The sequence below is a fragment of the Aptenodytes forsteri genome, unplaced genomic scaffold (genome assembly GCF_000699145.1).
Source record: "Aptenodytes forsteri isolate BGI_AS27 unplaced genomic scaffold, ASM69914v1 Scaffold238, whole genome shotgun sequence".
Lineage (NCBI taxonomy): Eukaryota > Metazoa > Chordata > Aves > Sphenisciformes > Spheniscidae > Aptenodytes > Aptenodytes forsteri.
In genome coordinates, this window is record NW_008794584.1 from 106,399 (window position 1) to 132,641 (window position 26,243).

The following is a 26,243-nucleotide window of genomic DNA, read 5'->3' on the forward strand; positions in this document are numbered from 1 at the left end:
AGTGCCAGTGTCTGTGGGGCTGTGGGAAGGGTGGCAAGGAGAGGGGGGGGGCAGCGAGGCTTTTCTCTCTGTTCAGGTTGAGTTCAGGCAGCAGGGCCAGCAGCTGCAAGAGAGCTTAGCAGCACTGTTCCCTAAAGGCACCCGCTTTTCTGAACAACTATCTCACTCCAGGACCTTATGAGTAGTATTCCACAACTTCTCCTCCTAACTTTGCCGTAAGGCTACTGTTGTTTCTGGGGGTGCAGAGGACTGAGGCACAGAGGAGTAAAGTGGCATCCCCAAGGTCCAATAAGTATAAGAAATTTAATTGAGTCTTCTGCATGCCTGGTGCAGGTTGAGCACTACAAAGCGCTGGGTTTCCGCTCTCCCAGCCTCAACAGACCGAAAAGTCAAAGTAAGCTTTGTCACTGCAGACACAGGGAGTCCAGGCAGATACACACCAGCTACAGAGGAATAGAAGCAAGAGTGAAAAAGCTGCTGTGGCAGATCATTCATTACCAATGTTTGTAGGCTGGTAATTTTGCACAGACGTGACCATTTCCACCCCAAAAGGTGGTTACGTCCCCAAAGCCTTCTATCCAGGACAAAGCAGGGTTAGGCTCGCTGCCATGAAAAACATGTTGCGCCTCTACACTCAGCCAGAAGACAATTCCCTGTCCAGAATTTTCAAGCTGAAAAAGAATCATCTGTTCCTGCTTAGTTTAAAAACTGAAACTTGTTGCTGAAATCAGTTTCTGTGGCTTTAACTGTCCACAGAGACAGCCCCTGAATGTAATTGTGTTAGGCTGGAAAACAGCCTCCATTTTACCAATAAATTCTCAGTAAATGAATCAGGGCAGCTGCAGTAGCGAAACACAAAGTGAGGAGATGGGCACCTGCCTTTCTATCTAGCCCTTTCCGTGACTTGTTGGAGACACTTGCCAGAGGGTTGCAAGAGCTAAGAGTGGTGTTGGAAGCTTTCCAGAAGCAGCTGCTGGAGGTAACAGGAGAAGTGGCTAATGAGGATGTTCACTGTCCGTCCCTGCATTACAACTATAGTGTTATCCATGTGGTACGTAGAGGGTGAAACACAATCTTCCTCACTTCTTAATGGACAAGGCACCCTGCAGAGGATGTGTTCCTGGCACTTACAAATGATCCGTGGCACCTGGAAACAAGTTGCTTCTCATCTGCTCGGCTCTGGGACAGCTACGCACTCACTTTCTACACAATGCTGTCTCTCATGTTCCCCACACACATCCTGTTTTCACTCCTTTTCTACTTGTGCACGCTGTGGAGATTAGTAGCTGAACTGTCCATATTAACTAATGGTAATTAATTGTTCCCACTAGTTGTTCTCTGTTAGCATCACACAGGAAAATGAGTGTAGAGCAGTGGGACCTCAGGATTTACACGAGAAATACAGCTTACTGACATGCAAATGCTAGTTCTTCAACTTTTTGAGTTGTTTTGCAGTGGCAGTTTTCTGGCAGTAACTCATTTCCTGTGAGCTACTGTTTAGAGAAAAGCAGCAAAGCAAAACAGCAATTTGGACCACAAGATGACTCATCCTGATCTCTAACTCCTTTGCCTTTCTTTGGCCTGTGCTGGCAGACTAAAATAATCAGAACAGGCAGAAGCAAGTCCAAAGAACTGAAAAAGTCCCAGACACTTTAGGGGATGGAGGGCCAGACACCTAAGATGCAAAGCCAACCCATCACACAGAGAAAGATATTTCCTTTAATGAAAATATGAATACAGAGATCATTGAAAAAATTGGTTTTGGTCAAGGACAATAAATGTGTTTAAAGCATGATTACAAGAAAACAAAATGAAATGAAAGGCTTAACATTAGACTGTACAACACACACCTCATCTCTAGAAAGATAGACTTTCCCTTTCTAAAATTAAGAAAATCATGGTCTGTGTCTCCAGTGGAGTAAAAGGCACCACAACCGGCTCTCACCGGCAAAACCGAGTGGGAAAAAAAGCAAGCACATTTGCCCTTTGCAACAAGCTGCAACAGCTAAAATTGACTCTGGATCTCTTTTAATGAAGCTACAAAGGCAATCTGGCAAATAACCCACACATTACTCATGGACACACAAAGGTTTAGAAGAATTCAACAGTTCTGCTTTTCTAAACAGAGCAATTACCCCCAAGTTTGTCCCACGATCCCACTGTAAAGTATTCCATATACCATTACCTCCTTCACCGATTAGCGAAGATCAGCTCTTAAGACTGCAGGCCTGGGGTCTTTCGCAAGCTACCTCCTTCCTAGCATTTCAAGAACTGAGGACATCAGTGCCAGTTCTGCAGGCTGAACCCCTCCCTGAACCACAAGCCTGGTGGGGGTGTGAGACTGCTGCATGTGAAGCAGAAAGCACTGTCGCCACCCACCAGTGCTGACGGTCATGATGTCCAGGGAGTAGCGAAAATGCAAAGCTCCACACAGGCTTGCACTGAAGATGCAACCGCTGCAGTTAGCAGAGATCATGGGGAAAAAGAAGAAAGGGGGACTTGTCTGGCTGGAAAATTTCATCTGTTTGGCAAAGCTTTCTACAAGTAGCCTACACAGTGAAGCACAGTATTCTTCTTTTTGTAAGAAGTACCAGTTCCAAGCCCTGCCTCGCTCTGTTTCTACCAGCCTCAGGGTGCTATTAGATGAACTGAGCACATGGTGTTAGCTCCAAGAGCTGATGCTGGTATACTTGCAGAAGTGCAGTTTTACCAGGAGAGGTGGGGGCTGAGGCTGCCCAGCAGGAGCTGTGTCCACTGCAGAACACCATGTGGGCAGCACAACAGCACCACGTGCTCCCTTTGAATACCCCGAGGGGGCCTCTGAGCAGATGGACATCCCAAGGACCACAGCTCAGCTGTGGAAATGCGCAAGGAAGAAACAGAGCGGCCATCGTGGTACTGGATGGAAGGCATATGGCACTCTAATCTTGCACATGCTGGTGACGTGATTTTAGCAAAGGTGCTTGTAAGGCTTCAGAAGTTCACAGTATGAGGCTTGTTTGTAACTACAGTCTGTCCACACCATAGCTGGCATGGCTGTGAATTTATTGTGGTGCTGCAGCTACCTGGTCAGTCTGTAACCTCCCTGGCAGCCATGGTCCCTAAGCCCATGCAAATTGAGACAACAGGGATGCAGGTGAGGGAGCGCACCTATCTCCCATTTTCCCTGGGCTGAGGAATTGCATGATGAACGTCTCAATGCACCAAAGCACATTGCTCCTTACATAGCTAGTCTTCGTGAGACAGTTCAGATGAATTAGACCATGTGTCTGTGACCACTGGGTCACACCTCAGCATGGAAATTTCAGATCAACAGGACAAGGAAATTCTATATGCCTAATATAGGAAATGCTTTCCTGACTAAAAAGAAAGTGTGTAATCTTGTTCAAAAGTCATTTTTCTTCTTCCACGCTGTATTTCAGACTGTGTGGAGACAACTGGTTTAAAAAAGGGAGTCTACTTTTTCTGTCAAAAGCGTTAACTCCTGGCTGCTTCCCACTTGAAAATCACTTAAGGAAGTGGGTTTTTTTTTTTCTTTTGCAATGGCAATAGAGGATATATGTAGTGGCTGTCTCCCAAAATATTAACATCCTGTCAACTCTATCAAACCTTCTGATCTTCGACTTCCCACAAAGTCCACAGGGTGTCTACTTACCTTAAGCAAAAATGGATTGCAGTCAGAAGGATGGGAATTCTAATGAAGCATGATATTCCCTATTGTATTACCCAGTCCCTACAGACATTTAAAATAAATTAAAAAAAACCAAAACAAACAGCAAATGCAGCTAGTGTACTCAGAGGAACTCTGGGATCTAAGACAACACTCCTGTCTTTGAGAACACATTGTACTGCAAGCAGCCCGCTTCCCCATTTGGTACCAAAATCTCTGCGGCCCCAAAACCTCACCACTCCTCTCCCAGCCCTACAGGATCACCTAGCCATTTCCTTCCTGCCTTTCCTGCCTCCAGTTAGGTGCACAGATTGTCTTTCTCGTACACAGTCCCACTGGAAAAGGCAGTGCTGCTCCAGTTAAATTCAGCAATAAGTAACCTCTGTAAAACTACAGCAAAAATTGGCAATTCTGCCAATTACTCAGGGGTTTGGCAGGCCAAAACACACAGCTCCACGAAACTAAGCAGACTGTCATCTGAGAAAGACAGAGGCAGGACTGCAAGGTTTGATGGAGTGACCCCAGCCACATCGCTGGAATGGTGGTTAGCAGTCACTTGGCTTAGGCAGGTTAAGATGGAGAAGCTCTCCCTGAGCTCTTGTGGCACACACTCCCAGGATCAGCATTGTGCACACTACACTGGCATATACATTGAGCTTTTGCACCCAGGGAGAGGGGAGGAGTCCTCTGCTGTGCCTTCCTGGCATGCTCTGTGGCCCCTCCAACCACCCTGAACCACTCAGCCAGCTTAAACCAAATTTAGCAGTGGCAGAAGTCTCAAAGGCATTTGTCACCTACAGGCTTCTCCATGACCTTCAGTGGCATAGTAGAGGACAGGAGACCTACTAGCAAATTCTTCTGAATGGCCCAAATATAAGGAGTGCTTCAATCAAAATGCGTTCATGATAAAACAAGTCCAGAAATAAAACACTGAATATATTAGTTGCAATTTTGAAAGCATATGAAAGCCAAAGGCTATTGTTCCCTGCTATTCTGAGGTTGCTGGTCTGGAATGCTACCATCGCTTTCCAGAAGGCATCTAAGAGGCACTTCCTTCTTCTTTGTGGATTGTGCAATTTGCAGGTACCCACCCAGCATTTAACTCTTTGGAAGATCAGCACGGCAGCATGTGGAAGGGGCTGATGTGGACGATAAGCATTAAGTCATAACTTCTGACAGGAGAACCAACCTACCTCCAAACTGGGTGCCTGTCTTTGTTGGAGCAAACAAGATTACAGGCCATTTGGGAGTGGGCTAAAATAACTATTCCTTGGCCAGAAATCGCACAGCTTGGCAAGTCACAATGAACACTCCAGCACATCTCTCTCAGCTTCAAACCTCTCTTGAGCACTTCAGGATTTTGTTTCCCAATGCTTCTCTGACAGACAGCAAGCAAACATCATCCCTTTTCATAGTGACTTCAAGAAACAAAGGCACCTAACACAAATCGCCAACTGGCAACAAAGATCTACCAGTTGTAGACCACCAATCCTAATATGCAGAAGTGAACCACAATGGACAACACTGATCAGTTGTCATCACCAATGAGGAAGAGGACAGCTACTTTAAAAACCCGGTTGGTAATCTCAGTTTCTCAAGGCAGAATAAAAACACATGGGACCAGATCCCTCCTATGCAACTGGCAATGCATTCAGGCCATGTAGGGAGCCCAGCAGTAGGCTTTGTTTTGCGGCTGGAAGTGCTAGTGCTGGGTTGCCTAGGTGGGCCATGAAGGGACACAGGCTCACCATCTCCGGCAAGTCCCAGGACATACAGTGGTAGGAACAAATCCTTATGAGGAAAGCCGAAGGGTAATGACTGGGTAAACACAAGAAAGAATTATCAGACTAGCAATGTCATTCTAATTTCCCTAACACCACATGTGAAACATCTACTAGAATACCCAGCATTGCCAAAAAGGCACCACAGTTGCAGTGAAATACAGCTACTTGCACTTGGATATCCAAGCTGAAGAAAAAATTGAAGTATATTCCAGGGCTTCTTTTAAAACAGCAAAAGCATTGTATAAAAACATTTCCCTGTACAGTAACATTAAAATGAGAAACATTAATGTCTGCATCTTGCTTCAGCTAGTATTAAATTTCATCATAGCTAATGGAAACCACCAATGGCTGCTCTGTATCAGCCCTAAAAGCAATGAAAGGAAGCTCACTGACACTGCAGAACTGCAGATTGCTCCTAGCTCTGTGCATCTCAAAATACATTGTGGAATGGAAAATGTTGTTCCCCTAGAAGGGAACAGAGTTTTTAAAAAAACACCAAGAGAACTATGTCGTTTGCCTGGTTTTTTGAGACCTTTCACATTTCCAGAGGAGAGAGATTCCAGAGCTGCCTGCTATGAGGAACTCTTCTTGTATTTCTGGTAAGCATCTAATATCTCCTTGACAACACTTGGATCATCAAGTGTGGTGACATCTCCCATGTTGCCTGATTGTTCAGTGACTACTTTCCTCAGCAGCCTTCTCATGATCTTCCCTGATCGGGTTTTAGGAAGACGTTTCACCACCTGTAGAGAAGGGAAAGACACACCCATATTAGAACCTGGGTCCTGCTGCAAACCACAAGGCAATTTGGCTGAACTGTCCTAAGCCTGGCACGCTATCTCATGGCCACAGCTCCTTTGAGGCTCCTGGCAAATACTAGACCATTGAGCACATTGGTTTATGTCCAAGGAGAGGAGTGCCACTAGCATCAATTCCTTGTGCTATAAATTTTATTCTTATTTAAGTGGACTTTGTTCCCCATTTACTCATTGCTGTGTATCTCCAGGATGCACAGCTCTGGATAATCAGGTCCTGAATAAGCTGTTAACTATTGAACTAGAAAGCTAGTTACACTTGAAAACTCAGGCACTGATGATGACACAGATCTCAACCCTTTACCAGAACAGACATTCATATTCCCCTTTACAGGGCAGGAATATAAAGCACACAATACTCCACGCCAGCTACAAGGTCTCCTACTCAAGGGATAACTCCTGGGTCCTGATGTTTCTCTCTGCCCGACTGTATCTGTCAGCCTACACGCCCTCCTTCATAACCAGAAGAATGTTAAATGTCTTGGCTATGCTTCCTGCAAAAGACTTAGCAGCAGATTCAAAGGTTTTAGCATAAATTTTAGCCTGGTAAAGAGTTTTCAGGCACTGAATAGAGATGCTAGCAGGTCTCACATTTTGCTAACATGATCAGGCCAGTAGGCTACAAAACTCCAAAGCATTAACTAACATACAAGGAAAGAGTTGTAGGACTTCTCTGCAGGACTACCCCCAAACACAGGGAAACAAGATGTTTCCTTGCAAACCTGCAAGTTCTGGGAGCTGCTCCAATCCACTAAGGACGTCTTGGGCTGTTCCAAGTTGAATGAGCCACCCTTGCCTGCTCCTGTTGTATTCTGTAACCTGTGTCTTGGTGTCCACCTTCCCAGCATGTGGCTAAAGCAGGGCCCCTCAAAGAAGTGGTCTGGTCACTGCCTCCAAGCAGAGTGTGGAATGGATGCAGATGGGCCTTGGAGGGCAGCTAAGGAGGAGCTTTGGGCACTCTCCCCAAACACACAAAGGGAGCTGCTGAAAGGTAAGCAGGCTTGAAACAGAGCCTGGAGTTCATCAGTGCTCCCAGGGTCAGGCTCAACAAGCTGTCTGAGTTACACAATAGAAACAGCCAGTGCTTTGGGATCTGGAGTTGGTGCTAATTATCAATGCAAAATAGCTGGGCAGTAGAAAAGTGTCACTGCCCTTCAGTGACACTGAAGGTTGTGGCGTTTCTCTACAGTTTGGTGGGGTTTTATCTGATCCATTGCACAGGGCCACCCAGAGCAGTGCTACATTGCTTCAGCAGGGGGTCAGCTGAGGGCAAGAGCTATGTGGAGCAGTAATGCTGCTGCATGGTGAACAGGGACATCAAGTGCTTCTTGAGGCACAGGGCAGGCCTGGGGTTCCCCTTTGCCAGAGCTCTTGCCAAGCATGGTGCTCTCTGTGCATCCCATTTAAAGGACTGTTCAGAACTTGGCCCAAATGGAGCAGCCTCAGGGTAGCTCTAAAACATGCTCTGTAACAGCCCCCACCAAGAAGCTGCTCTGCAGGCTGGAGCAGCTGTAATATCCCAGCCACCCTCTGGGTCACTGCTGATCCTTAGGCATGGCGAAGGAGCACATGCAGACCACTGCACCTGCCCACCCCCACCTAGGGATCCCTCCAGCTAGTTCTGGTTTTCTGCTTCTTTGTCCTGCTAGAGAGGGACAACAGCAGCACTGCAGGCAGGAAGGTGAGGCTTGCTCAATGTGACCATTCCTGCTCCTAGTCCTGGTTACAGTGTCCCACTTACCAGAATGTGGTCAGGCACAGCATATTTTGCTATCTTGGAAGCCACAATGGTTTTGAGCTCTTCTTTGACACGGTCTATATGAGCTGTCTGCTCCTTTAGCACTATGAAAGCAAAGGCACCTGGAAGACAAATGAGCAGAAGCCACATACCTCATATTAGATCCTGGCTGGCAAGACCAGGGATGCTCACTTGAATGCCAAGGAAGGTTTCAAATCATTCCTATGCGCAATCTAGGGACTGCCAAGAAAACCATAGATCCTGTTTACAAAAGGGAGTCAGACTCCAGCCCTCAAACGATGGCCCAGCCTTGTCTTGGCTTCTATGGACCAGACTGATCTCAGTGACAATGACAACTCAACATAAATAACCAAACTGCCACTGGGATCGAAAGCTGGCCAACGCAAATCAGCTATTCCCATTCTGTTCAAAGGACATCTCTGAGCACAATCCTTTTTAAGGAAGCTCTACTACATATGTAAACACTATGTGTGAAAACAGTTTAGGGGAGTAATACCTGCACCCAGCTTAGGAACATGCAGTTATTTTCATGGCTGTCTTTTCCTCTTGGGGCTGCAATGCCAGTCAACCTAAGGATAACTGCCTTCCCATTCCCTAGGCACCTCCTAACACAGAGCCCAGGTTAGAAATTAAGGAAGTGTATGTAGGTGTCATGTCAGGACACTGCTTTTCACATACCTTCTCCTTTGATCTTGTGTGGATACCCAATCACAGCTGTCTCAGGGACCTCAGGGTGATCAGCCTTCACAAAAAGTGAGACAAAAACACACAGAGCGTAACAACTTCAAGCCCTGCAGAGTTTGCGCCAGTTGCTCTAGGAACAAAACACCTTGCCATATCTCACCCTCCCCTTGGCAGATCCTGCTGAAAGCACAGCAGGAAAGCTGGATGCCACCTTCCTACTGCAAGGTCAGCTGGCAGCAACGGCCATGGCCACGTCTCTGAGAGTAGCATTTACTCACTGGATTGGCTCTGCTTTTAAACACAGAAATAAGTACTCTTACATACACCGCTAAGCCCACTGCACAGCAAGCTGAATTTGCACCAGCTCGAAACCTGCTTTCTCTTTCTTTATCCGTGCTCTTATGTGTGAATGGCTACGGTCCCAAGTGGTGACTGGCCATGGCCAAATCACAAGCAAAACCAGTCCTGCATTGTTCTGTGCCACAGGGAACTGTTGCCATCAGAGCAAAAGTGAAGCTGCCAACATCACAGTCCACATTTGACTGGTGTTTGTAAGTGCCTAAAGCACACCAGAATGCAGAAAGAATCAGGCCTCTTCATCTTCCCAGAAGGGGGGAAGGGTTGTTTTGCCGAATGCATATTTTTATTATTATGCTACACAACAGTGATTTATTCTGTCACACTTCAGAGTTTAATTTAACATTCTTCTGCAGTAAGAAGACAATTTGTGTACAGACTGGAAGAAATCACATATCTGAATCCCACACCAAAAACTGGATTATGCTATCTTAGATTAGATTAAAATATGAAAGAAAACATTGCAGAGCAATCTAAGCATATAAACATAAATATATTTGCATATACACATGTACAGAGTGGGAGAGGAACTAGATCCTGTATCTATGATCACACAGACAAAAAATTTACTCACAGAGGAGACAGTAGGATCCTGTGTGCCATGTGAACACAGCTCAGGTTTATCAAATGTTACATTTAAGTGCCATTTGCAGGCAAGGCACATAATATAGAAATAAATATTCACGCCATGCTTTGAAGATAAATGCTCTGAGGACTTCTTCTTTTCAATTCCCTGAGCTAATATTATTCTCTCTCAAAATGACAGGCTAACTTTGCAGCTGACATGAATCAAGGCTGCTTCATATTTAACACTGCTGAATTCTCAGGCATACTCAGCTAGTTCAGACGAACAAGAACCACAGATTTGCGAAGGAGAGGTTAGGTGTTAGCAGAAGGGAAGGAACAAACAGGAGAGACAATCCCTTATGGAGACTCCACCAGCATCCAAAATTACAACTGCAACAGTATAATGTCACTGAAAGGAAACACAGCTCTGACAGTTCAACTGCAGGGACTGCCCACAGCGTGACTGCTCTCTCACTTGCCCATTCGTCGTCTCATTAATAAGGGTGCTGTTTCCTTTTGCTCATTTGCTATTCATTATGCATCAAGCTGCTGTGTGTATGCAGGGACAGGGGTTTGAAGGCAACAGACCCTGCACTTGTTTAAATTCATAAAGCTTCTTTCAAGGGACCACCCTGCCTCACAGATATGCCCTGTCAAGGGACCTCTACCTGCTCAGAACTTACCATTGCATCTTCTATCTCTGCCGTCCCGAGCCTGTGTCCGCTGATGTTAATGACATCATCCATGCGCCCTGTTATCTGGTAATAGCCTTTCTTGGTCCTGTAAGCACCATCCCCTGTGAAGTAGTAACCTACAGCAAAGACACGTGGGTGGTCAGCAGCAGGAAGTGTGCCAGCCTATTGCTTTGGGCTCTGATGCTGAACACACCGTGCTCTAGGATGGCGAGTAGGGTAGGGTGGGTCAGGCAGCTCACAGGGACTCCCAAGCTTACAGCTGCATGACCTGCCACACACCGTTTCCCACTTCCCTCTGCCATCCCCAACCTTCGTCTGCTCTGCCTGGGCTGTGCTGGCTCCTAGTAACCACCTGAGCAGCACCAAGACAGTGGAGGTCAGATCTCTGCCAAGATGGGCAAAATCACTGTAGGCAATCAGCAGCAAACAGCGGCTGATGTTCCCTGTAGTACAACCAAGTCCAGCAACACAACACAGTGATGCTTTGCTGGATTTACAAAACCAAGGGGGGCTCTCTGATCTCCCTAGGCTTTACTCGCCTACAGCTGCACAGCAACTGTGTGCTCAGGCTTGGGGCATACAGCTCTAAGATAAAACCACTTCAAATGCCATCTGCCATCATGCTGTAGGCTATTGGTCAATCTCAGGTCTGCTGCTAGCTACACCTCAGCGCTCATGGAAAATTAAAACTGTTCAGCTGAAAGGGAGCCATTCTGTTACATTTTGTACATGGGAACACTGCCAATTTTTTTAATCACTTACACTGGAACCGATGAAAAGCCATTTTCCCTCCTGGCTAACAAAGACTTAGATCCCAGATAACAGTCCCTCTCCAGCATATGAGCGTGGCAGAAACACTGCTATCAGATTAGCTGGAAAAAAACCAACCAAACCATGATAAGCATGGTGTTTGGAGAGTCTAAAACTTTTGATGGAAACTGAAAAAGACCCGGTGGTTCCAGGAAACTCCAGTGTCACTGAGGACACATCTGGTGATTGTGTTGGCTCTTCATCAAAGCCATGTCCGCATCTGAATTGTTCCTGTGGCACTTCTGAGCAGCAGCAAGCAGCTAGTGCTGCAAAATCTGAAGGTGGTTCTCGCCAGGACCCACTATTGGCCAATTCATGGACTTTCAGTCATGCCTCCTGCCCTTCCAAATCAATTAAACAACTATCAACTAAATACAAGATTTCAGATGCAAACATGTAGAGAGTAATAAGGGACTATGGGCTCATTCAATTTCTTCTACCAGTTTCCCATTCTTACTTTCCAACCCTTTTTGTACAACTTGCAGGATTATCTCTCTAATTCTTGCCTACCTTGTAGCTTTCAAATCCCTTTTAGTTGCTCCCCTGAGTGTCCAATCTCATACAAAAAAATGTTTCCCTGCCACTTCTAATTACTTGCCAGATACAACTTGACCATGTTTTAAAAAAGGAAGGATGTAACACAGCCTGTGACAGCAGCAGTGAGATTCAGTGATGTAGGAGGTACTTTCCCATCCAATATGCCTATTTCCAAGTGAGACACAAATGGCCCCAAAGAAAAGGTATTTGGACTTTAAAATACATTCCCTTTTGACCGCTAGAAAGGTCAACACTTTCTAAGACCATTAGTGCACGCTTGCAACACGTGACGCACAACCCCAAGGAACCAAGATCTGGCTGATACAGAAATATCACAAAGTGCTGCTGAAAATATTCGGTGTGCTTATACTGCAGTGCAAGTGCTCTTGGCACTTTCCTTACCTGGGTAGGCTTTGAAATAGGCATCAACAAATCGCTGGTGATCTCCATAGATTGTTCTTGCCATGCCAGGCCATGGCTGGGCAATGCAGAGCGCACCGGACACATCATTGCCCTCTATAACCTTTCCCTGCAGGTTCAAGCACAGGAAGGATGATCAGGTGAACAAAATAGGAATAGTAAGTGCTTCTGTGTCATTGATCTGGCAAGAGTCACCCTGTTGCTCACTGCAGACTGCCAGTGGAGGACCACAGGTGGAGAAAATGAATCCGCTCATGGAGCTATTGTCTGTATCATGCCTTCCTCACCCCTTGAGGCCAGCGGCACAGCAGATAAGACAGTTGTAAGACTAAAAGAAAAGTGAGTCCTGTGATTCTCCGGAGGGCAATGCCAAGCAAAGATGACAGCAAAGATGTGCCGAGCAGCCAGAGGATGCCTGGGATGAGGCTAACAGGGAAATGCCTGGACCCCTGCCTTCCACTTTCACTGTTGTTAACTGCCACGTTCCCTTAACAATCTGTATATGGAGGAGATTACATGCTTTACTGTTTAACAGGGCACTGGGGCACAGATGGGAATCGCTCAGCACAGACCAGCACCAGTTTTCTCACAGACACGCACAGTTGCAGGGCCTCATGCCTTTCATTTTCCTTGGAAAACTCCACAGTCCTGTTGGCTGCTCCAGTCTTGCCACGTCACTGGATGTTGCACGCACTGCTCCAACTGTTCAGCTCCCTGGTTTCCAGGAGCTGTGTGACTTCTGACTGCTTTCATAAATGGAGGCAGCAGCTCTTAATCAGAAGCAGTGTAAGACCATAAAAGTGGTGCTGAAAATGCAAACACTCCTCTAGAGATTTGCAGACAGCTTGCAATGCCCAGCTGGCAATCTGTATGGACATTTGAGATATGCTCAATATATAAATTGCTCATCTATTCTACCATTTTAACAGAGGAACAAACATCTTTCCAGATCCTGTTACTCTGCCATCAGAAAGGTGATTAAGGCAGAAACACACAGCAGCTTCTCTTTCGGGCACCCAGCACAGCCTCAACTCACATTCTCATCCATCAGCACGGGCACAATCCCAAAGAAAGGTCTCATAGCCATAGCCGGAATGATCTCAGCTTTCTCCTCTGAAGGCCGTGGGGCAATGCAGATGCCACCAGTTTCTGGAAGAATAATGAAAAACAAAATATTTGGGGTCCATCCAAAGCTGGATGAAAGCAGATGCCAGCTCTTCTTAGTTAAAGAAGAGAATAGCGAAGCCACCTTGCAATAAAAAGCCACTGGGAAGCAACTATGCAAGACCAAGTAGCACAACTTTCTGAAAGCAGCACAGACCTGACAAACCAAGAGCTCTTTGTGACTACAAGAAAGGCTTAAACATAGAAAAACGTCTGGCAAGCCAGGATGACACCACCAAGGCCTGTTGTATCTACAGGGGACATTGCAGCAGGTAGAGCAGAGAGCTGCAGGCAGGTCCCTCCCTTGGTGAGCTCGGATCAAGAGCTACTCCTACTCCATAATTGCATGATGCATCATTCACTGCTGGCTGCAAAAATTGCTGCCCCCTGTGTACATCGGTGACAAACCAGAGTGTGGCCAAGCAGCCGCCTCAGGGGAAGAGCAGCTCCCCATGCCCCAGAGCATCAGGATCGCTGATGTCCAGCTTAGCTCTTCAAAGGCTCAGAGGAGAGCAGTACAGGGGCTACAGCAGCTGGCTTTGCACCAGACAGCCTGCAGACCCTGCAGCAGCAGCCACGACGTGTGCGTTCAAGAGCCTTCCCACAGTCCTGTCCGTGGCAAATCAATCAGACACAGTGAAGACCCCATTGATTCAGCCCACATGCTCTGTTTCCTACAGCTGGCCCTAAGTCAGCTCACAAATCAACCCATTCCTCCAGCTACCAACCAGCAACAAATACAGGCAGCTATAATGCACACTTACACCCTTGCAGGTCCTTCTCACGCTAACAGGGCTGCCTGGTGGCAGGGGCAGTACTCACCAGCCCCATTTCCTACCCTAGAAGTGATTTTACAGTTACTTTTTATAAGCACATCAGGGGATTTATCTCCCGGTGCTGTTTTTACAGCTGTCTAAGGTAAAAGCATGAAAAGCACTTCAAGAGTCTGAATTACTATTATTGCAGAGTATGAGATTAACCCACCCCTTACAGGCAGGTTGAGCTTATCTTCTATTCAAAATTGAACCTTTTAATCATCCTTTTTCATTCCTGCTGGGATGAACATTAAATCAGATTCCAACCTTAATCAGATCTTTTCTATTCTAAAACTAATGCAGAAACACAAGAGAGAAACAAAAACAAAGGAGCATTAGGCTTTTAAAAATACAGCTCTATAAATAAAGGTACGTTCTGCCACTTTGAGAGTGCATTTCTCTACCGGCTTTGCTGAGGTTGTGAAAACTGAAACCAGGGGTTGGAAAGGCTGAATTTGACCCTGAATTTGCATCCAGCTGCCCTGACGTAGCTATGAGGAAGGGCCTCTGAGGAACGCTAAGCTTCAGACCTGCAGAAAATAGTTTCATATGCGGCTTACACATAAAATTATTTCACATTTCATTGATGGGCATGCATCTACTTCACATGTTTCTGTTTATTTTGAAAGGGTCATCTTGAATTTTTTCATAAAAAGAAAAAAGCACCCCAGATACCTGCTGTTCTCTGTTTGCACAGACAAAATCTGCATCAGAGCAGGGAACCTGATTAAACTGATGGTTGCTCTTCCTAAACCAGTACTCATTCTGAACACAGCACTGCAAGCTACGTTTCAACATGGGTTTTGCCACATCCTAGACATCCTGCAGCCAGCTGCACATAAGGCAGTAAAGTCACATTCCAGAGGGAGCTGCATGGTGGCAAGGGTGCTTTAAAAATTATGTGCATGGTAAAGACCTATTTTAAACTGGTTTAAAAGTACCAGGAAAAATTTTTGCCACTGACAGATGACAGCTAGCAAGACTTCTAGGTTCTACCCTGCCTTTATGAAGTCTGTCTCTTTAGAGGTCGGGCTGGCAGACCGACCTCTAAAGGTCGGTCTAAAAGCTGTGCTTCCACGTTACCTGTGCCCATGCTGTCACCGTAGTGCAAATCCACCCAGACTTCAAGCAAGGACAGCAGAGTCTGAGCAAGGAGGGTGATGCATCGAAACAAGCTCCCCTCTGCCGTGGGTAGATGACCTCTGGCAGCAGGGTGCAGCATGTACTCTCTGCCACCGTTGTCTTCACCACCACAGATAGATTGGATTGACTACTTTGGGGGGAATCCACCTAAGAAGCACCAGCCCAGTCTAAATCGCTGTAAGATGATGCCAACAACAAAAGCTTCCAGGGCCCGTTCAGAGATGTCTTTCAAAACCAGCTTTTGTTCACAGCTGCATACAACAGCTGTACTCTTTTTATAAAACCGACAAAAGTAAAAATACCTCGTGTCTCTTCTGCACTACAAAGAACTACACCTGAAACTCAAACACAGCTTTGATTCTATTACTGTCAATCACAGCACAGCAGTACCTAATATTTTAACAGTAAGAGCCACAGGAATTTTCTCTCTCTCTCATCTGCACATACCACACTACTTAAATTGCTTCTCGTAATTGCTATCTCACTCATTTGCTCATCCAAAGACCTTCAAGTGGATTCTTAAATCACCATTTGCTGATCTTTACACCTACCAGGCTTTATTAGCTGGCAACACATTGCTGCTTCGGAGAGCAACACACCGTAGAGGACACTGCATACAACAGTACAATTAACAAGCTATATTGAAATTGTCTACGAGAGGTGACACTGCAGGACCACAACCAGCATCCATCAAACTGTTTCTATGATCTCCTTCCACGCTCCCTTTACATTCAAATGGCGTATATAATGTTTCCAAGAATAATTTGTCTTCCTCTTTATTGGAAGCATCAACTGTGGAGAAAGATTGATTCTACTTTCTAATAAAATCAATTTCATGAATAGGTATCATTATTTTATGCTTCCAGGAGCTGGTAACTGTTTACCTGCAAAACTATGCCTGGTTCAAGGTAAGATCAAGCACTCTGCACTTACAGACTGTCCAGCAAATGTTCTTTAACCTCTCACCTGACAGTTGTTGCTCCAAAAACCCAGGAGAAATACAGTTTAATATAAGACCTAACCCTGTACTTCGGAGGAAATAGGAGACACTGTATGCACACTGCATGCACCAGTTAACTGAAGACAAACTAAACCAAAAAAATGTTAGGGCAAAAAAAGATTCTTCTCAACTCCATCACTGTACAGTAATCAACTGCTTCTCCACAATGTTTTATTTCAGAGCAGTGAGGAGGAAAGCATATAGCACCTAGCCAGTCAGCTTTCCTTCTGCTCAGCTTCTGAGAACCCAGATGGTTTAAGAGATCAGTAATTGAAGTAGATAGTAGTTAACATTGCTGCTCTGAATTCTGAGGTTGTTTTATTTCAAATCTGAAAATAAAAAGAGCCTGCAAGTCTGGTCTGGTCTGGATTAAATGGAACTTGGTTGTGTGCCAGAAGCTAATTCATCACATTGAGATGGGCCACAGGGATCCTGAAGACAGAGCCTGCTAGCAGGAATAAGGATGAAATCAGGAGCAGCTTGACTGGAAAGGGAATGAACATTCTGCCCAATGGCAGCTAGAAATTTAAGAGTAGGGACATCTTTTTTTCAGCAGAGGCAGAATGCCAGCAGCTGTGCTGTGTCCTTTAAGTCCACGGCTCCATGGCAAACTGTGTGGTTCACAACTTGAGAAGGACATATTGCAAGATGCCTTTAGCAACTCTTGAATGTTGGTGCCTGGAAGAGAGGACCAGGTGCTGAGGTGGCCGGGAAGGAGCTGCAGGACTCCTTCAAGCGCAGGGTCCCACCAGGCAGCACAGCCCCAGCTGGAGTGCAGCGCTGTGGCCTCTCTCTGCTGCTGGCCAGGGAGGGCAGGAGGCAGGGAACAGCTCTGCTCCATCTGGACAGGGATCTATGACAGACAGTCACTCTGTCCAGCAGGTTGTAAACACAAAACAAGCCTTAACTGATGCACACAGCTGGGCCAAGCATGTTGCCAAAACAGAAGCGCACTCCTTTTTGAGGCATCAAAGGTCCAGAGCCAAAGCAACTACAGCATACTACTTTCTGGGAGAAGCTGCTCCCAGGCAGCCCTGCTGGGTGACAGCCACTGTCTCCTACCCACCTGATGCACAGCCAGCCAGCAAGCCTCCACTCACTCCTTTCCAATCCACCAGAGCAGTTGCACCGGGTCCCTTTGACTACACAGCTTAGTTTTCCATCCTCCTCTGACCGTTCCCAGGAAGGGAAATAAAGCACACCTAAGTACAGATTGTGGCTATATGGTGCTATAAATGCCTTTTTATGATAAGACCATATCAAGGTCAGTACAGGTGGATAAATAATTGAAAATGAGGTTTCCAATTCAAGCTGCCTACTCCCAGCTTTGCCCAGAAATTCAATCTCTGCCTCCTGTTTCTAGAACCAATTGAGATTTTCCAGCATTCAAAATATCAAAGAACATTTAGAGGGGAAAAGAAAAAAAACACCAACATTGCTATTGCTTTTATATGCTGTTATATTGCTATTATGTGCTGAAACTCCCCAGCGACTTTCAAAAGCTGATCAAAATGCCAGGAGGGTTTTTTGACAGACTCGTCGGATCAAATTGAAATGCAGTAATTCTTCTCTACCCACCAGCAACCTGCCAACGGTCAGGACCCTCCACGCTCCCCGAAGGATGCCTTTTACCTGTCTGCCACCATGTGTCCACGAGGGTGCAGCGCCCTTCTCCCACCACGTGGTAGAACCACTGCCAAGCTTCGTGGTTGATGGGCTCTCCCACTAGACAAAAATAAGAAAGGAAGCAGCCTGAGACTCGGGGGGTTGCAGGCAGTTCATGCTCCCTTTTGGTGCACAACACGCTGAATGCATGATCTTTGGGCAGAATGCTGGGATGTGCAAAGGACTGCAATGCACTCAAGTAGCTGAGGACTGACTTTTTCCCGAAAGACCAAACGGCAAGCAATAAATACCACTGAAAGTAACTAACCAATGCAGGTATATATAAGAACCTCTAGAATCCTAAATAATGCAGGAAAATGCTGCTTGGGCTTCCTAAGCCAGTAAAATTCAAAGTGATGGCATTTACCATTAGATAAATCTTTTTAGCAAAGAATGCGATCTTGCAAAATAAGCTAGGAAACAGGCAATCACGCTAAGGTTCCATGGCCTTAACTTCAGTTTGTTTCTCCTTCTGCTGAGAAAATATCTGAAAAGCCTGACAGGGAGCCTGCTTTATCATCTATTTTTAACCACATCCCATCTGGTCAGCCAAGCTCCTCTGGTACCTTCATTTCACCAGCTAGAACCCCCCGTCTTTTTCAGAAGAAGATTTCATGCCCCTTACCTGATCCCAAGGTCCTCAAGGAAGATCTGTCATATTTCTTCACCCACTCTTCTCCATAATTCAGCAGCAAGCGTATAGCCGTAGGTGCTCCGTAAAACTGATTAATTTTCAACCTTTGTACCACTTCCCAGTAACGACCTGCAAGATCACAAACAGGCTTTTTAACTGTCTAGCACTGACATACCACTGCAAATGTTCAGCAGGAAGGTTAACACACAATGCTAAAGCTGTGACTACTGTGAGTACAGAGCAAAACCAATGGCAACTTTTTTTTTTTTCACCCTGGATGCACAGATGTTCCTGAATGTCATAGACACGTGTTCCAAAGAAATGGAGCTTACCTCCCCTGAGCAGGCAGGTCACACCGGACAGGTTTCTAAATCTCCTTTGTCACACTGCCATGTCTAGCCAAACCTTTACCCACCGCTTCCTCACCTGGGTCAGGGTACACTGGAGTGCTTTCAAACAGGACAGAGGTGGCTCCGTTGCAGAGTGGTCCATACACAACATAGCTATGTCCCGTGATCCAGCCAATGTCAGCCACACAGCCAAAAACATCGCCTTGCTGGTAGTCAAATACATACTGCAAAGACAAATGTAAGGCCAGCTGACTTTCTGTTGGCAGGCGCAAAGAGCTTAAAGGTAAGATGCTGGACTGGACATCCAAGTGGGAGCAAGAGAGCACGCAGGGCGAGTGGAGCCAGACACGTAGGACACAGCAACACAAAGGCCAGGCCAAGGTGAGGAAGCAAGTCAGAGACCAGTACCAGGGCTTCCAGGCTCCTGACTGCTTCTGCAAACATACAGGGAGCATGGCTGTACCAGCAGCTGCTCAGACTGGAGCAACAAAGCTTACAGTCAAAGCCCAGAGCCCCAGATACCTAAGGGTGCCTACTCCAGGCAGTTCACATGGGAGAGCTGACCTTGAGCTTCAGGGCCTCAGAGGCTCAGACCCCTCACGAACATGAACAGGTTTTCATGAGAAAGCTGGAGAAACTGATATGTGCCCATGAAACATTTTCTGAGAAATGTTCTTAGCTGCGCAGCTTCTCTATCGGTGTATCGCTTTCCAGATGCTCCCCTCTCCCTGCTCATCAAATTCAAGATAAAAATCTTGGAGAACTCATTATCTGGTCTTGGTTATGGAAAATGCTTCCCGCTGTAAATCTAACTCCTCTACCGTATGGTGAAGAGGTCCTGACTCATAAGGCAGAGTCAGCTTTATGTTTTCAATGAAAGAAAGTGGATCAGAACTAAAAGAAAACCCCATGAGTGTGTGACAAGAGTGTCACACATGAGTGTGCAAAGACCACAGAGGCCACACAGGTCAGCTGATCCCTCTACCTAGGAGAGAAAATTCTCACCTTACTTTTGCAAGTGCCTTTCCCTCTCAGGCTCTGAAGTACCTCTCAAGGGACTGCAGCTGCATACAGTGCCTCCCTGCATGTCTGCACCAGGGTGTAGAATCTACCTTCTGGACTAAGAAAGAGATGCCTTGGAGATTACGCTGTCACTTAGAAAAGCTGATATAACAAATACCCATCATGCAGAGAAGTCTGACATTTGCACATTCAAATCTTCTAAAAATTCAACTGTGTCAGCCTAAAGAAAGAAAACCTCTGCCTGAATTGTGTGTGATTACAAACAGGGTGATACCACTAAAGTCAGATGGAGATCTTTCACCGCAGTCCTCTCAACATTTCACTGTTACCTTTCCATATGCAGAGCTCAGACCAGAAGCTTCAAGAAGCAGTGCCTTGACTTTTTTTTTCATGAGAAAGGGGGTTAAAACATTTAGCCTAGATCACATAGGAAAGCAGCGTAGAGGTGCAACCACAGAGCATGAATGTAATTTTTGATCTTCAGACAAGTGCTATGCAGATCCTCTCTGAAATAAAAAAGACCAGCATCCCACTGCAAAATACTACAGTAATATCCACATTACCAATGCCAGTAAGATACTTACCAGAATCTCCTCAGCTGCATCACTTTAATGTCCGCAAATTCTGGCCTGCAACACTAGCACATTTTAAATGCAGAAGTAGCAGCACTGCAGTTTCCTTCCTTTCATAACTCTAGGCTCTGGTTTGCATAGTATTATATTCCCCAGGAACAAATCCTGAAGATTAATTACACGTTCTCAGACATTTTTCAGTTTGTTTACAACCAATAAGCCAATAGGGCAGCAAACACAGAATACAGCACCCCTCACCAGTCCAAGTCCCTCTCGTTAGTACTGTAGGAAGGTAAGTGAACCTTTTCCAGAGGAGGCAGCCGAGTTACCTTGTGCGTGAGAGCAGCGTACAGCAGGTATCCAGCCTGGGTGTGAACGATTCCTTTGGGTTTCCCAGTGCTGCCCGAGGTATACAGCATGAAAAGCATGTCTTCGCTGTCCATGCTCTCTGGAGTGCATACAGAAGCTGCCTTGGCCATCTCCTAAGGAAGAAAAGGTGGTAATGACAGAAAGACTTTGGCCATATGGAGCCAACCAATACTCCATCTGTAAGCATGTCAACAGTGTCCAGAGACAAGAACCACCGTTGCTGTTGCCCCCTTGCAAACGTCCATGGATGTATCATAGATTATATGTGCTCACCTAGTGGAAAGGTTCCTGTGGACACATAGCACCTAGCCTTTCCACCAATACCTCTGCTAGGCGCAGGAGTCAAGGGGAATTGGCCAGATAAAATAACATTTCAGGAAAAAAATGGTAGGTCATAGCTTACATTTCAAGCCTTTGCAAGCTGCTGGTAGAAAACCAAAGTGTGACTGCAATCATGAACCACACTTGACAGCAGCAGCAAGGCTGACTGGATACTGTTTAGGACCTTCCTCTTCCTTTTAAAACTGCAGTGCAACAGTTAAACTGTGCACTCATATCCCTCCCCTGGCCCCAGCAGTGGACGACTGTCCTGTCCATTTGATCCTCAAATTCTAATTGCTTCTACCCATGAGGAGAGTGCTTTACCCTCCTGCCTCTGTCACTCTCCTCACACTCCACTGTTTGGCCAGGTGGGTGAGATCTTCTCCTCACCCCTACGGTCAGAACCACGGGAGGGAAGGATGCAATGTCCTGCTAGGTCAGAGCAAACTTTTGGTCCAGCTTGTGTGCCCAGTCCAGTAGAGGAAGGGTAATAATGTACTTTGAAAGAGATGTTTGTGGTCAATGAACCTTGTAGCAGCAGAGGGCTTGTCTGCCCAGACTGTAGATTTTTCAGGACGAGGTTGAACATTTTTCTTATCCATGTACAAACTTGCAATAATCACACTGTGTTCCAGATGCTCAACATATGGCTGTAAAAAAAGCACAGCTGGCTTGCTTCTCTCAAGCTCTGTACTGTCCTAGATGAATAATGATTCCTGCAAGGGTTATTAGGTGGCTTTTTGAAGGAATTTCTGTATTAGGAATTAGGTACTGCCTTTTTACAAGTATACACTGTAAACACGCTGTATTTACAAGTGAACACTACCAACGGCAGGTCCAGTTGTTTAAAAGTGTCTGACAAACAAAGCTTAATAAAACATGAAGAGTTGATAGGGTCAGACGTAATTCTTAGCCTCTGAGTTACAGCACTCCTGCTCATCTCAGGTATTTATTATGACACTTCAGCACTGCCAATTCAGGCTGACTTGCCAGTTTTTGAAACTAAGATGGAGTTCTCATATGCTCCATTACATGAGCTTAAATTTTGCAGTAAGTCATTGCACAAGAGCTGGAAAGCACAACTGCTGTAAAGATCAGTAATGACAGAGTTAACAGATATGGTTTAATTCTTGTTATGTTTCAGACTCTACAACTGACAATGGGCTGAGCTCAGCTCTTGGATCACCAAAGCACCTCAGGCTGTTTGCACACTAAGGAAAATCATCAGAATGTGCTTTGTAGAGTAAGAAGCAGCAAGACAATTTCCGAATAAAACCTGACTTCTCTGTTTAACTTACCCTAGCAGTTGCTCCTATCTCATGTGACCAGCACAGGGACTCCCGAGTAATTATCTTGGCTGCAGACGGGTGATTTCCAGGCATTATTACAACGAGTAGTTTCTGTTTACTGCTGCCAGCAAACTGATAAAACTACTTCTGCATTAGGCTGCAGTCCCATGTGTACCAGCTAAACACATTAGAACAACTGCTGTTTTCTTCCCCAGGAAGCACAGGTTCTAAATAGTCCCAAGCCATCACTGTCCTCCCATCATGGGGTAACCACGACACTGTCCATAGGCTGTATTAAGTCTCTCCAGGAACTTGATTATTTCTGCACTGCCTTTCAACAGTGTCCAGTCTGAGAGTGCATATAACAAACCATAACAGAGTGTCTGAACACAGTATAACAACAACAGCAATGGCATCAGTGCACTCTGGGTCTCAGGAAACACTCATTCCTTAAATCTCAGCACTGTTTGCAAGACTACTAAAATGGAGCAGCATACTCCCTGCCCATGCTGAGATGAATCAGACATAGATTGACCTGCTTCGACTCACAAACCTAGCAGACTGTAAATACAGGCAAACCATTTGAGGATAAAGATCCAGATGCCATAAGGGGCACCTCCTTTTCATTCGCAGAACTCGGGTCCAAAGGGCACAGATGGAGAGAAAGATGATTGAGCCAACACTCAGACCTAAAAGGAGTTATCCGGAGCACCAGTGGCCATCTGCAGAGCTAGGTGACTGCAGGGATGTACAGATGCTGTCACTGCAACACAGCTGTATCCATCAGCCCACCGGGGTACTGTGGCAGCATGGGAAGAGCAGCACACACTGAAAGCCTGCTCCAGAGGCAGCATAAAGGCCAGTCATCGCTGGCAGGTCTGGTGCGGCTACACTAGAGTGCCAAGCTGCAGTGCAGAGGGTGCTTCATAGGCTTTTAGCTCAGCACACATATGCAAGGAAAGTATGGAGACTGCCTGATCTTCCTTGGCTGCCGATTCCCAGTGTAGCCTACAGCAGATCAAAGACCAAAGCCAAATACCAGAGTGTGCATGATCTACACATTCAGCAAGACTCTCGCACACATGTTCTGAACAGCCCTGCATCGGGTCTCTCAGAGATGCCTGTGTTAGCTGGGCCCTACATTTATTAGTGCACCATATTTCTCTCCCCCAGAACAGTAAACATCACATACTTCAAGAAACGTCAGGGGAAACAGGCAAGGCTTGCCAACACCAACATACCTCCTCAAGGGGAATATCACGGTCACCCATCTGGACTTTGTTATCTGTCCTCTGAGCCACAAAGACGTGTTTGATGCTTGGACAGTTCTTCACAGCTTCATCCACAGTAGTCTTCAGCTCTATGATTCGGCCTCCCCTGACTCCCTGGTTGTAGGTGATAACTGCTTTGCATCCAGCTAAAAAAATAAAGAATTAGCAGACATGCCGGCCTGTCTTCCAGGCTAGTATGTGCACCCTGCTTTCATTACTTTTGGGGATGATGTATAGGACAACATGCATGACAAATACTCAGAACTTCTATCAATCAAAACCAGTCAGGGCCACTTGACGAAAAGACTTTAAAACCTGAGACCCACAGAGATTAGGGGTACCTGGAACCTCCATAGGTTATCTAGTCCATCTCCCCCACCCCAAGGCAGGGTCCACTCCAGCTAAACCATTTCTGACAGCTGTCAGTCCAATCTTCCTAAAACACTCCAGTGGTAACTATTCTACCCTCTCCCCACCAGTCCACTCCAATGCCTATCAGGAACATAAGAAAGTCTTTCCCAGTGTCTAGCCTAAGTATCACTCACTGCCATTTAAACACCTCCATTCCTGCCTAGCAAAGCCGACACGCAGAACAGTTTCTTCCCAGTTACCCGTGTTACAGTGAATACGGCTGCTTTAGCCTAACAGCTCACGCACTGAAACCAGTGCAAGACTTCCTACGACCGTAGTGAACAAGCACCTTTGCCCCTCTCTCATCCTCTCTCTGGGGCTGCATGTAAGTGTCCATTGCAAACTGAAGTGAACAGCACCAAACTCAGCAGCCTCTCGGAGGTATTACCCTGCTCTGAGATACCTGCAGCCTTCTGAAACTCACTTGTACCTTGAGGGGAAACCTCCTGGAAGCCACAGCACACAGCAGCACTCTGGCAGAGCACTTCAAATTGTACCACACTACGTTATTACAGAGCTGTGGCTGCAGAGAAATGGCTCTTTAGCCCATCACCTCCACACAAGTGGCCAAAAGTGAGGGATAACTAAAACATGTACTTGCTCTCTATAGATTAACTCTACTAAAACAGAAAAAAAAGCATGAAAATTGCTGTAAGACTTGTTCCCTCACACTAGCCATAAAGAAACTGATGTGACTGCTAGGACATGAGCTGCTTGCTATTTTGCTCTTCTGCTGGTATTTTTAGCATTACTTTTTACCTAATCACACTACAAGTGCTTTGGGCTAAAAACAGCTCTGTCTGTTGGTACAACGGCTAACAGAGCAGGGGCAGGCTGCCAACGCTTCCAGTGCTGTACATAAATCACAGTATCACAATTAGACTGCAGAATTAGCACTGTGCGAGAGTATCAAAGAAACACTGCAATTATACTGCGAAAGAACAAATCAGGCCCCATTCCTAAGCTCTGGTTTTCCCTCCAGCTTCACTGCTGTCTGGCAGTAACCCAGCACAGACTGAATGTTAAGCAATTTATAAAGTATTTTAAGGCCAGAGGATACTGCAACTGCCACTAAGGAAAAGGCTCTTCACAGTAGTTTGCAAAGCAGAGTGAACTGTCCCGCCAGCTGAGAATGAACCTTTTCTCTTTCTGCCAAGAAAACCCAGAATTGGGATACGTCTTGGAGCACTGTCCAGAGGGGTTTGTTCCCCAGTCTGCATCTACTTACAGTCCATGATCCTCCCAGCTAAGGACTCCGCGCTGAATCCAGCGAAGACCACAGTGTGAACAGCACCAATCCTGGCGCAAGCCAGCATGGCTGCCACAGACAAGGGAGACACGGACATATAGATGGCCACCTTGTCCCCTTTCTGTATCCCATATTTCTTCAGGGTGTTGGCAAGACGGCAAGTCAGATCCAGAAGCTCCCTGCAGCACAGAAGCAATGTTGTCATGTGACCGCACAACCTGTTTTACACGGGGGAGCAAAAAAAGGATGAACTTGAACTGAGCGAGGCATCACGATCACCTCTGGACCTTGTCAGCTCAGCACTATGGGCACGCCAGCTTTTGCATCTTAGAGAAGGGTGGCCTGGGGTGTGGTGAGAGCCAGACTGCACTGGGGAGAGAAGAAAAGGGGGCAGAGAGCCACGCTTGCTGCAGAAGGACGAGCGAGCAAGAGCCGCAGGCGCTGCCCAGAGCTGCCAGGCTCTGGCATGGGTAGAGCAGCCAGCAAGCCAGTGGCTGTCCCGCTGCCTCCAGAAGTCGGTATCCATTTTAGACGTCCTTGATGCCTTTTTCACCTACGAGACTCAGTCACAAGCTACTGGGAACACGTGTGGGATAAACACAAGATGAAATGGAAGCATTGTCCAAAGACTCCCAGCACTGTTTATGTTGGGGAACTGCTGGAAGTGCTTCACAACTAGTAGCTTCTCTTTAAATTGCAAGGGTAAACAACACATTTGCATGCATAAGGAAGAAAAGGAGAAGTCCCGAGACACTTGTGTGAGCGGCAGATTTTACAAGACTTTCATCAAAGCCGGATCACCCGCAGTCCGAATTCCTCTGTTGTCACTTGACCCTGCTGTGCCACAGAGTGCAACGGCCTCGCAGAAC

At 46.2% G+C, this 26,243-nt stretch overlaps 2 protein-coding genes across 2 annotated transcripts in view; both read right to left on the minus strand.

Moving 5' to 3' along the window:
- Nucleotides 1–4,913, minus strand: part of APMAP (adipocyte plasma membrane associated protein) — a 22,186-nt gene extending 17,273 nt beyond the window's left edge. The window contains exon 1 of the mRNA XM_009272614.2: nt 4,864–4,913. Coding sequence (XP_009270889.1) covers nt 4,864–4,913 — 50 coding nt within the window. The remainder of the gene's footprint in view (nt 1–4,863) is intronic.
- A 775-nt stretch (nt 4,914–5,688) lies between these two features.
- Nucleotides 5,689–26,243, minus strand: part of ACSS1 (acyl-CoA synthetase short-chain family member 1) — a 31,247-nt gene continuing 10,692 nt past the window's right edge. Inside the window, exons 2-13 of the mRNA XM_009272615.2 lie at nt 25,354–25,553; nt 23,685–23,860; nt 20,794–20,946; nt 18,946–19,093; nt 18,511–18,648; nt 17,853–17,945; nt 13,135–13,247; nt 12,081–12,207; nt 10,320–10,447; nt 8,707–8,770; nt 8,011–8,129; nt 5,689–6,197 (exon numbers count right to left, since the gene is read on the minus strand). Coding sequence (XP_009270890.1) covers nt 6,027–6,197; nt 8,011–8,129; nt 8,707–8,770; nt 10,320–10,447; nt 12,081–12,207; nt 13,135–13,247; nt 17,853–17,945; nt 18,511–18,648; nt 18,946–19,093; nt 20,794–20,946; nt 23,685–23,860; nt 25,354–25,553 — 1,630 coding nt within the window. The 3' untranslated portion in view covers nt 5,689–6,026. The remainder of the gene's footprint in view (nt 6,198–8,010; nt 8,130–8,706; nt 8,771–10,319; nt 10,448–12,080; nt 12,208–13,134; nt 13,248–17,852; nt 17,946–18,510; nt 18,649–18,945; nt 19,094–20,793; nt 20,947–23,684; nt 23,861–25,353; nt 25,554–26,243) is intronic.